This window comes from Python bivittatus, unplaced genomic scaffold, assembly GCF_059951505.1.
Source record: "Python bivittatus isolate LINGU-HERP-01145 unplaced genomic scaffold, Pbiv_v1 ctg000580_np1212, whole genome shotgun sequence".
Lineage (NCBI taxonomy): Eukaryota > Metazoa > Chordata > Lepidosauria > Squamata > Pythonidae > Python > Python bivittatus.
In genome coordinates, this window is record NW_028277087.1 from 16,528,867 (window position 1) to 16,541,000 (window position 12,134).

The 12,134-nt window shown below is 42.6% G+C and overlaps 1 protein-coding gene across 3 annotated transcripts in view; it reads right to left on the reverse strand.

The window, feature by feature from the left end:
- FRMD6 (FERM domain containing 6) overlaps positions 1 to 12,134 on the reverse strand; it is a 59,148-nt gene that overhangs the window by 21,109 nt on the left and 25,905 nt on the right. For 2 of the 3 annotated variants that reach the window (XM_025171563.2, XM_088149674.1), the window contains exons 2-5: positions 5,714 to 5,964; positions 3,638 to 3,728; positions 2,382 to 2,461; positions 291 to 367 (exon numbers count right to left, since the gene is read on the reverse strand). In XM_025171563.2, coding sequence (XP_025027331.2) covers positions 291 to 367; positions 2,382 to 2,461; positions 3,638 to 3,728; positions 5,714 to 5,812 — 347 coding nt within the window. In that variant the 5' untranslated portion in view covers positions 5,813 to 5,964. Of the gene's footprint in view, positions 1 to 290; positions 368 to 2,381; positions 2,462 to 3,637; positions 3,729 to 5,713; positions 5,965 to 8,302; positions 8,323 to 12,134 lie in introns of those variants that run through there. The other variant, XM_025171562.2, reaches the window with a different exon arrangement.

Sequence of the window (12,134 nt, forward strand, 5' to 3'; positions counted from 1 at the left end):
CAGAAAGATGAACTCAGTGATAAATAAGCTAAAATATTCTTTAATTCGTGGACAATTCTGGGAGCCAATATTTATTTTCTGCAATCCTCTAGTACAGTGTTGTCCAAACCTGGCCACTTTAAGATGAGTGGACTTCAGCATGGCTGGCTGGGGAATTCTGGGAGTTGAGTCCACTCATCTTAAAGTGGCCAAGTTTGGACAACACTGCTCTAGTATCAAGGCTTTGGATAGGACTCTCTGATGAATACAGGTCCCCACTACTCCGGGCAGTCTGGCTTCCTGAAACTTACCTGATCAGGCGACCATTCTCCACATAATACTGCACTCGAAAGTGAATGATCATCGGGGGACCAAACTGGTCTATACCCTGCAGCAAGCAGCAAATACAAGTGTCAGTTTCCAGGTTGAGCAAAGGCCATAAAAAGAGCTATGCTGGATCAGTCCAAAGAGTTTATCTAGTCCACCTTCTGTTCCTACAGTGGCTGCTAAGATGGCCATCTGCAACAATCTCTCACTCATGTCCCAAATTACCAGCCTTCAGAGGATACCATTGATAGTACTGACAATCATCTACACAAATGATGATCTTCAACTAGAAAGCAAGAGGGACAGAGCTGGCTAAGTTGCAATCATTTTTGCCAAGGAGATTGGGGAAAAACGTGCAGGAACACACTGCTTATAATAGTTTGTCCATCAACTATCAAGTGCAATGGAAGGAAGGAAGGAAGGAAGGAAGGAAGGAAGGAAGGAAGGAAGGAAGGAAGGAAGGAAGGAAGGAAGGAAGGAAGGAAGGAAGGAAATGCTGAATTGGAGAATGGAGTACTTTTTGTCAATACTTTATTTCTTAGAAAATTGCCCATCAACTGCAGATTACTTAGCTTCTTTGTATTTAGCATCTTATTTGCTCTGAAAAAAGGAAGTTGGAGGGTCTTTAAAATGGCTCTGAGGCAAAATTAAAGCTGCTGGCTGTTTTAACGTAAGACTAGTGGGCACAATGGGGCCCCAGTGCAGTGCCCAGCAGCACCAATGTGCCTTCAGGACACTCTCCTGCAGCCCCTTCAGGCTTCACGCCATAACTACTTTCATGAGTATCCCTCACTATGATTCTTATGTATGGTGGAAGGGCAGGGCTGGCTTCACCAGAAGTGGAATGGGTGGAGTTTGTACACTGGTGTCCAGAAGCCCCACCCCACTATAAAACCAGAAATGGCGCTTTTCATCTGACATTCAAAAGTCCATCTCCAGGACACCAGGAAGGGCAGGGCTTACAAAAAGATGTCATGGATCACAACTCAGCCTAGGCTAATTTATCTCCATTTCTTTACTGTTGCTTTCTTCAAGGAATGTTAATTGCTGTTTTGCCTTAATTGAGTCTACTCCAAAGTAGTAGTCCAGGTTATTCTAAAATTCAAGATGTGTCAGATATAATAAACCCTCGAGTGGACACCCTTGCCTGCTTTTTTGTTGCTTTCTGTGCCACCAGCATGGCTGTCCTTTTGTGAAGGGGTAATGCTCTCAGAATTGACCTATGCCCATTGGCCAAAAAACTTGGGGTCCTCTGAGCTAATTCAAATCCTTTTGAAGGAGACCATGATGGAGATGAAGCTGGTGAAGGTAGCTGAGAAAGATGCTCAGAGGATTCCCTTTCCTGAACAAATCCCCTTCTAGCTGCTGCCCATTCTTTTGCTGAGTCACTGAGAATCTGGTGGCATACAAGTTTAAATCATCACCATCATTATCATCCTCATCACCATCATCATCCCAGATAGGAAGAGGACAAGGCATGCAGAGATTTAATTTTGCAATTTTCTCAGTTCTTTGCTTGCTTCCAAAGACAGTGCAGATATATGGGCAGCAACAGGAACAGCACAACTATGACGCTCCAGGGTTGATACGATCTCAGTGAGGGTCACAGATGTCCAAGGATGCTGGCTCTTACTTCTTCTGATGCATCTACAGAAGAGGCTATTGCTGGGCTTGTGGCTCAGGGGCACATTTTGTTTTTGTTTTTTCAACTGAGCCCCATTGTAGCCAGGAACATTCAGTATTTTGGAGTTTGAATTCTTGCAGAAATTGCCTCCAGAAGTTGAACAGCAGCTTGTGTTTTTCCCTTCCAGATGCTCACTGTGGCACAGCCATCACCAGGAAGTAACCCCAACACCGCACTTATGCGTGTGTATCAGAGAACATGACACTGAGGTCAGGCGGCCCTTCTGCTGCTGCCCCACACATAACATAAGGGGGGAGGTGAATTAGGCTAGAGTGCATAACCTACTAGCCATAGCAATGGCAAAGAAAGGCAAGCATGTGGCGTAAGTGGGCAGCTTCTGCCTACTTCAATCCTCCTGACCACAAAGATGAAACCAGAATGGCACCCCTACCTTGCTCGCTTCCTTCTTCCATTCTTTTGGGCAGTACTTGTAGAGCTTCTGGGATAATTCCATATATACATGCTCATTATCTGCCACAGAAAGGGACAAGAAGATCATATTTTGTATGGAGGCTGAGCAAAGCGTTTTCTGACATTCTTTTAAAAACAGTAACAATGATGCACTTATGACTAAGGAGAGCCATGCTTATAAAAGCTGCTTTTGTGGACCAGCTGAAGCATTTTAGCCGGGAAAAAAATGTCAGAAAATCCCTCATAAGCTCTCCTTCAGGAAATTGACATTTTAAAAAACAGCATTCTATAATTTATTCTTCTAGCACAACTTGTTCACTTTTAAAATGTTGCAAAAATTGCATATTTGCATATCTATTGCAAACAATATAACAAGGCTGATGAAACAATCTTGTTTGCTTAAGGAAGTTTGACTTTTTAAGGAGAATCCTACTAGCCCAACATTTCTGTACTTTTATTCTGATATTTCTATGGTAAAGGCCCAAGTAGTGAAATATTATCTAACCTATTACCTACCCATGGGAATGTGATCATACTTCAAGCCCTCTAATTATCTTTCCCTTTTATTTTAAGAGTCAATTACGGTTTTTGCAAGGCATGGTCAACTTTTAGCGGCAGGTTCAAACAAAAATATTGACCAGGTTTGCATATTTGGCTGCCATAGTTTATTTAACTTGGTTTATTAAATAATCACCCTGGTTCACGTAATGTGCTGAGTCCTTAAACCAAATGTTAGATTTATACATTGGGTTAAGCCAAAATCAAGCAAACCATGATACAGCTTAGCGAGACTGTGAATCTAGCCTGATACTGATTTTTGTGTGTGTATGTGGTGCCTTTGAAGCAGTGTTGACTCCTGGCAACTGCCTGGACCAATCCTGCAGTTTTCTTGGCAAGATTTCAGAAGAGGTTTGCCATGGCCTCTTTCCTAGGGCTGAGAGAGCGTGACTGGCCCAAGGTCACTCAGTTGGTCTTGTGCCTACGTTGGGGCTATGATCTCCTGGTTTCTAGCCTGGTGCCTTAACCACTACACCAAACTGACTTCCTGATACTGATCTATAGCCACGGTATACTTGAAACTATTATTTTATGATTCTCCATCAATTCAATTTTTCTGCAGCAAACAAATGCCAAACAACCTCTGGGAAAAAAATGCAGGTCCAGCAAAGATCATATAATACAAACACCAAGCTAGTAGAGAACCCACAGAAATAGCATTACTCCATTTAGACTTACTTTGTATCACACTGAGCCCAAAGAGATGCCCATCCTTCAGCCGTAGCAGGTCACAAACTTGGACAAGTAACTCATGGCACAATATTTTAACCTACAGAATGCAAAGGAAAAGGAAACTAGTACAATCTGTAATTATTTTAGCAAGGATTTCAGGGGAAATTGCAAGGAAAGGTATTGTGCCATTACTCTGATTTTTATTAAGGAACTACAATGGTCACAGTAAAACAAGACTGACAACCCAGATATGCGAAATACTTGTTCAAAGACCTATCAAGCTATGGCCAAAGCAGACTGAGTTATTTATATTATAAATTATATAAAAACAAGATTCCCCCAGGCTTTCACTGCTTGCTAACCTTTGCTGGCTGCATCTGACAAAGTGCTACTCATTGGAATACATCTAATCTCTCTCCTTTTTTTAACTAAAAACAAATAGAAAACTAGCAAAATCCATCATACCAAGAAGTCCCCAAATCTTATCATCTTTTGCTATTTTGTATGTTTAATTTAAGAGTTTGGATTTTGTGAGACTTAATTGTGAGGGGCTAGGGAGAAAGATGGCACCTGCTTCATGTGAGAATTTGGTGGCAATTTTGATAAAAGTAGGTAAATAAAATACGCCAACCCACTGTGACATTGTCTCTTTTCCAGCACGTCTCTCTTGATACTGCAAGAATCTTGCCAGGAAGGCACTAAGCCAAACTTAGTAAGAGAAGGGAAAAAAAGAGCAGTGGAAGTGCCTCTTTAAGACAAATAAAAATGTAGAAGAGGAGGATGAAGAATGGTCCAATTAGGTAACAAAAGCAGGATAAAGCTCTAACTTCTTAATAAGTCTATCTACTGAAGAATCATTTGGTCAGGAAAGGTGGGCATTTTATATAGCAAAAGTGGAGAATACATTTAGGATGGAATTACTGGATCCCTGGTCTTCTCTGAGCTTGGTTTTCTTCTGGCAGATATTTCATTTCCAGACTAGGTCAGATCACTGGTGATGTTACACAATCTGGGAATGAAACATCTGCCAGAAGAAAACTGAGTTCGGAGAACACCAAGAACCCAAGATTTTTTATGCAACACCAGACAACTAAGATATTAAACTCAAAGCCTCCTAATTCCAAAAACAAATCTGTTCTCACTGCTGAGCTGAGATAAACAGCTTCTGGAAGAAAAATAGAGATATGGTACGAGAATAGTTGCTTTCTTTTTCTTTTAGTTGACAGTGTCTCATAAGGACAGTGACGAGACCATGAAGAGTTAGAAAAGTACTCTTATTTCCAAAAGGCAGTTTGTGGAAGTCAGCAATGACAGAAGCGTTTGTGGAAGATGTGTTTCTAACCTATCTGTCAACAGGCATCTTAAGATGTTTGCACTGGCTGGCCAATTTGGATGATGAATAGATTTGTCATTAGCTTTCTCAGAGGTGATCCTTTTTTATCAGATAAAGCAACGTGGAGTGCCTTCAGTTTGAGTGAAGACCAGCTTGGGGGCAGGGGGTGGGTGGGAGAAAAGAAGGGAAGCCAGTCTAACCCCTTTCCTTCTCACACATTTATCGACTCAAAACTGCACATCAACTCCATTTGCTTTTCTTCCCAAGAATAAATGATACATTTTATTTCTCAAATAGAAATCAGGGGATGGGGATTAAGAGCAGCAAAAGAGCTGGGAAGAAAAGGATTTCAGAAGTGTTGATTAAAAGCAAGCCTTAGCATTGCTGCGGTTTCACAAAAATACAGCATTTGGTCTTCTGCAACTCTGCATGCCTTTGTATGGGCATCAGTCCTGTTTATGGTCTTTGAAAGCACATACCTGCAAGAGAAAGTTTGATGCACAGTGCTCTGGGTCTCAAGAGAAGCACGCTGGAGATGCAAATGCTTGATGAATCAAAGTAGCATCAAAGTACAAGTGCAAAACTGGCAAATCTATGAGCAGCCCCCAGAACTCTCAAAGATTGCCTTATTAAGATTGGAAGATAAGCCACCAAATTGCCACGATGGAATTTTCTGCTCTTATATAGGTGTGTATTTGTTTAAAGAAAAACAGATGTGGAAACACTGCCATTGGTGACAGTTCACTCACATTGATGATGATGTTGAGGGAATCGTCATTGGGGAGGAAAATACAAACACTCCTTCGGTCCTGCATGACTCTGTTATTGTGGAAGTTCAGTTTGTTCATTGTGTTCCTGGCCCTCCCTGTAGACTGATGAGTGAGCCACTCCGAGACTGTGTAGGAGACTCAGGGGCACAGCATTCAACAGAGAGTTTCTCTTCGTCACCCACGGCACAGCAGGCAGGACAACCCGGCATTTCTCCCCAAAGGCACCATGGCTGGAAAGGAGGAGGTACACAAAAGATGTTAGACTCTGCACAGCACAAGGAAGGGTTTTGCCCACTTTGCCAAACTAGATGATGCAATGATGAGGCTAAGCTCTGCCCCCTCATGTATTATGCAGCCCCATCCACTTTGCAGCATTGTCCCCAAACTATTGATGCCATCTCCCTCCCCTTCATTAAATGGGTCTTCCAATTTCCACAGGGCCGCCTCCCTTGCTCTAGGTCAGTGTTTCTCAACCTTGGCAGCTTTAAGTTGTGTGGACTTCAGCTCCCAGAATTCTGAAGTCCACACATCTTAAAGTTGCCAAGGTTGAGAAATATTACTCTAGGTGAATCAAATATTTGAGCCAAGTCACCAGGAGTCAACCTCCCCCTCTCCCCCTGCAAACCTCCAAAGATACATGACCTTTGCCAGTCCATAGAGATACCATAGGCCGTGCTGGCCTTAAAGATGCTCCTTTGGAGATGGAGCCACTCCACTTATACACCCACCCACCCACCCAGCCTTTTCCAAAAGAGGTAATCTGATTGACTGGAACCTGGCTGCATGAAACACAGCTCAACCCTGTTGAAAAAATAGTTCCATTTGTTTCAGGACAGAGCTACTGGCCTTGATTTATACCAGAGATGGCAACCTCCCCATTTCCCTTTCTGTGCACCCCCCAAAGAAAAATTAGCCTTTTTTTGCCATAACCATAGTGGGCAGCCTCCAGGGACTGCAAAAGGGGTCTGGGAAGCCATATTCTTTGCACTCTGTGCTGCATACATATTACACCTCTCTCAAGATAATGTTACCAAACTAGACTGGTCCACAAAAGCTTATGCCATGTAAATTCATGCTGGTTTTAGTCTTTAAGTTGCCACAACATCCTTCCCTAGTACTATGAAATTGTTGGGGAGGAGAAAACATTCCCTCCAAGATCAGGAACAGATTATTTGGACTGTCCTATTTTGCTCCCATATGTCTGTGCTGTAGGATTGATTCTGTTGTTTTTGTTCCATATGTTGCAATCTTCAAAGACAAATGGTGACTGGTGACAGACCTTCCTAGTGATGATTTTCAACTGTATCAACAGAAGCATTCAGTGAGTGCTGAAACTGTGGTGGGGAATGTTTCTCATGGGTGGTTGGCTAAAATATATGGATATTCCCAAGGACAAGAGGAATCATGAGAAGGGCATTTTCTATGCACTGTTGCCCTTGGGTTCTGCAGTATCGGCATGAATTCAATCTAAGAGGTCTTCCTACTGCTCTTCTGCCTCCATAGGCCTGAGATAGAAAGAGGATAGTATCAGGAAGGCACTGACAGGACTCTAGACCCAGTAGTCCTTGTAGTGAACTTGTCCAAAGCAACTTTCCCCAACTTGGTGTTTTCTTAGCACTTCCTCCCAAGGTTTGTTGGACTTCACTTGCCTTAATTTCCTGCTAGCATAGCAATTTGGCTATGCTGGTGATGGAGAAGGGTAGTGGTGGTGGTGGTGGGGGGGGCTAAAGTCCCAACAAATCTAAGTTGGGGAATACAGATCAAGAGTGTGGTAAATCCTAGATTATTTGCTCATTCTGAACAGATTAGAACAAGTCTGCTCTAAACCAGTTGCTTTGATATTTATATAATTCTCTTATTAATATTAAGGGCAACACTTCAGTTGTCAGCTTCATTTCTCCCCTTTCTTTGAAAGTTATTTTCTGGAAGAAATTTAAAGCCAAGATTATTATGAGCCTTTTGAATTCAGATACTTAAAGGGCTTAGTCAGCCAGCTTTTCAGTATCCCAAACTGAGTGTGATAAGCAGTAAACTACTGAGTTCATCTGAAGTAACAGAAAGCCCACAATTATGTGGGTAGACAGTTTATGTGATTTTGAAGTCTGTCTTCTCTAACTTGGTGCCCTGGATGGCAGGGGATAGATAATGTGGGCTTTAGGTTCAATAGATCCATGGAGCACCAGGTTGGAGAAAGCTGTCAGAGCCTCCAGAAGAAATCACTGAAGTACACTAGAAACTAGGAAGAGATTTTCCCTTTGCACTCAACAGACTTCACAACATGAATTTTGGAGCCATCACAACATTTCAAGACATCCCAATATGCAAGCTATTTTGAATTATGTCTATATGGGTACTTGACTCTTTTAGTTAGAGTTATGCTACAGATGACTGATTTCCCAAACCATCATTCTTGTGTTGAGTCTTGTCCAACAGATTAATCTGAAAGATAATTTACTCTACATTCTGATATCATCTTAATATATTTGGCTTCTTAAAAAATGGGGGTTCAGACACTATACCTCATCCACAAATGCAAGATGAGGATTGTAGAACCGTAAGGATCCTGACCTTGACTTCTTAATATCTGGATCTGATAGTGAGAATGACTCAGGATCAGTGAGTTCCGATGTGAGAATCAACTCCAAGAGAAGACGACATCTGGAATACATCTCCCTTCTCCAAAACTCTCCAAAGTTCATTTACACCATCAGCCAAAACGCCATGCTGCCACCAATGCTTAGAACTAAAGATGCAGGCCCTTTAAGGCCACGGACTTTCAGACAGGGCGTTGCCGCATTGCCAGCTGCTCTGTAGGCTGTGAATCAGCACTGAAGCATCCCTCTTGTTGAAGCCTTGTTGTTTTCTTACACATTTCAGATCTTTTTGTTGCAACAGAGATTGCTATCTGGATTGTAAAACAACAAAGAATCTCATAGCACTTTAAGACTAAGACGTGTCTTAGCACATGAGCTTTCGTGGATCTCAGTCCACTTAATCTGATATATATTTTGACTCTTGCTGCCAACTCTGCCCAGCACTACATCTTGGATTCTGACTTAATGCAAAGACAGATCAGAGTTATTCGCAATCCATCACATGCCAGTATCCTGCTGTAGTATGTCCCATCAGCAATGGACTTGGCAGCTATAACCTTCATTGCCCATACATTAGGCCTGCATCAGAAGGGGCTCTGTATGCATACAAGTAACTGCATCTAGATCTTTGTCCACTCCGATTCCCCACTCCAATGGAGAAGGTCCCCACTGATCTCTACATAGAACTTCTGTTGCATGTCAAATGTATAATTCTGTGGCATTTGGCATTTTACCACTGGAGATGCCTAGCTTTGAATCCCTGTCATGTTTTTTTGCATGTGGGAAAGGGGCATCTGAAACCTCCTTTGCAAATTCAGGCCCACTGGACTATTTGGTCAAGGCCCAATAAGAGAAATATTTTTGAACTATGAATTGACCAGTATAGAGCAGTGTTCCTCAACCTCAACAACTTGAAGATATGTGGACTTCAATATGCTGGCTGGGGAATTCTGGGAGTTGAAGTCCACATATCTTCAAGTTGCTGAGGTTGAGAAACACTGGTATAGACAGAAAAGAAGATTGCTCTGATGGAAATATGCAGGAACTGTTACCTGGCAAAAGAGGCTGAAATGTTTTTTAAAGTCCAGAACAATGAAATACAGTAACATTCAGGAGAGGCTCAGGCAGACGCCTCCCTAATTAATTGGAGAATAAAAAAAGGGGAGGTGCACAATCAGACTTGCAAGATTCTGTTATTATAGCCAATCTCAATAAAAGTAGTTCTTGCCTTCCTGTGGAGTTGATTTCCTGGTCTCATCTATCTAGTGGGGTTGACCACTAACAGGCAATGCAAGTCAAATCAGTTGGCTGGCCCAATTAGTGATTTGAAAGCTTACAGTACACCAATATTACTAAACTAAGTATACATAGACCAGCCTTCTTCATTCAATTTAACACCCTCCAGACTGCATGCTGGCTGTTCTATTTTCAGCATTGCTTATGGTATAACTGGTGGGCTAGATCTTGCTAGAATGAGATCGGATGAGTTTGCTTGCGATGACCCAGTAGGAGCTCCTACAGATACCATGACAAGCAGGAGAAGGTATGGTCTGGGGATTGGGTAGGCTGATTTAGGAGATGAGGGACCCACAGCTTGGTGCAGGTCCCTTCTTCTAAGCCAGATGTTCCTGTTTTGAGCCCAGGTGACCCAGGCCTGGGTCTCCAGCTGCTGCTGGTAAACGCCAGATCAGTGTGCAATAAGACTACATCCATGATATGATGAAGGATAGAGTGAGCTGATCTGGTACGTATTATTAAGACTTGGCTAGGCTGCAATGAAGATATAGCTGTGTTGGAAATCTGCCCAGCAGGGTTTCAAGTCCTGCAGCCACAATACCAAAGTTAGGGAGGATGAATAGCTTGACCATTTGGGAGACTTTCATAGTGATGAGGCACATGGCCCCAGAGGTAGTGGGCTGTGAGTGCCTCTATGTGGAATTGGATCATACTGACAAGCTGGGGCTGCTTCTGGTGTACTGACTACTTACTCCTCACCAACCCTTCATGAACTTCTAGATCTTGTCCCTGGGAAAGGGGTCTGGTGCAGCTTGTGAGTTCGATGCCTCCATGGTAACCATAGGCTTGTCACAAGTAATTGCAGCCCCAACATAAGTGGGAGAGCACACACTGGACCTGGTCTTTATTCGGAGATGAGACACGATCTGAAAACAGAAGATGTTAACATCTGCCCTTTGCTGTGGTCAGATCACTTCCTCATTTAACTGCACATCATGGAGGCTCTGGACCTCTACAAGGTTGGCACACTCATTCAGATGGTCTGCCCCAGTTACTGAATGGATCCAGAAGGTTTCCAGAAATTTCTTGGGAAGTTCCCTGACAATTTGGTGGGTAATTGTGTCACCATGCCTGATTGATCAGTGGAACACAGAGACAGCCAGAGCATTGGGGGAGATTGTTCTAGCCTGGCCTTTGCCTGAGTGATCCTAAGCAATACCTGAGTTGGCTGAAAAAAATGAAGCAATTGAAAAGTCCCCGAGAGCACGGCAACAGAAAACCAGAAGCGGAAATGAACTTACGGGCCCTTGTAATGGCCTGTTAAAAGTTTTCCCTCCTTGTGAGGTTCAGGGGGTCACTGGCTTTCATAGTGGAGGCTCCCACCATATGGAACACCTTATCCTGGAAGTATAGGTAGCTCCAGCCCTCCTTGCTTTTAGGAAGCAAGTTAAACTAAAGAAGTGCTGTTCCAGCAAGCTTTTGGACCAAAGTTCTGGTTGGGTGGTTATCAGTTTGTTGTGTATCATTATCGTTTCATTTTTATTGCATTATCTTTTGAACAGCTGTATGCTGTCCAGGGTCAGTATGGATTGTGGCTCAATCAATCAATCAATCAATCAACAAATAATAAATACACACAAGTGGAAAACACCAGATTGAGAAAGGCTGTAGATATATACAGACCAACAGGAATCCCCAAATGCTAGCCCATGAAGCAACAACTCTGCCTTTAAAATCAGTAGCAAATTCACACTCCCAGAAAGGCTATAGTAAAGCAGGAGAAGCACAGAATTCACTTCTTTTTAGTCTCCTCACCCCAAATCACAATCAGAAGTAAAGGAACCATACTGCTCCCAATCTTTGGAAACAGCCAGTTTGGTGTAGTGATTAAAGCATCAAGCTAGAAATGGGGAGACCATGAGCTCTAGTCCCGCCTTAGGCACAGAGCCAGCTGGGCGACCTTGGGGTAGTCATTCTCTCTCAGCCCTAGGAAGCAGGTAATGGCAAACCACTTCCGAAATCTTGCCAAGAAAACTGCAGGGACTTGTCCAGGCAGTTGCCAGGAGCCAGCACTGACTTGAAGGCAAACCCTCACTTCCTTGTCTGATGATTGGAGGGACGGCTTCCTTCCAGTGGCCCACCAGACGTAAAACAGTTTTCAACTCACACTGGGTGAGATCCCCTGGGAAGGTATACCTTTCTGTATGTGGATTTTGCGGAAAAACATCACAGGAAACATTTTCTTGCTATAAATTAAAAGCTGAACTATCATGCTAATTTGTAAATAAAGGATATATGCTGTGCTAATGTTATATTTTAAATATAAATACCTTAAAAGTTTCGCTAATTGTGTAAAGTAATTAAGCTGAAATTTTTGATTGGCGGTGGAGGTGGAAGAACCAATAAAGTGCAATTAGTGTAGTTCAAAGATATATTCAAATCACCTGTGAGCTTTATTTGGAAATTGGTTCATTGTGATATCTGTAAATATTTTAAAATGCAGTAATTCAATAGCAATATGCGCCTCCCTTACATTATTTAAATTTTAAGAAAACAAGGCACAAAAGAAA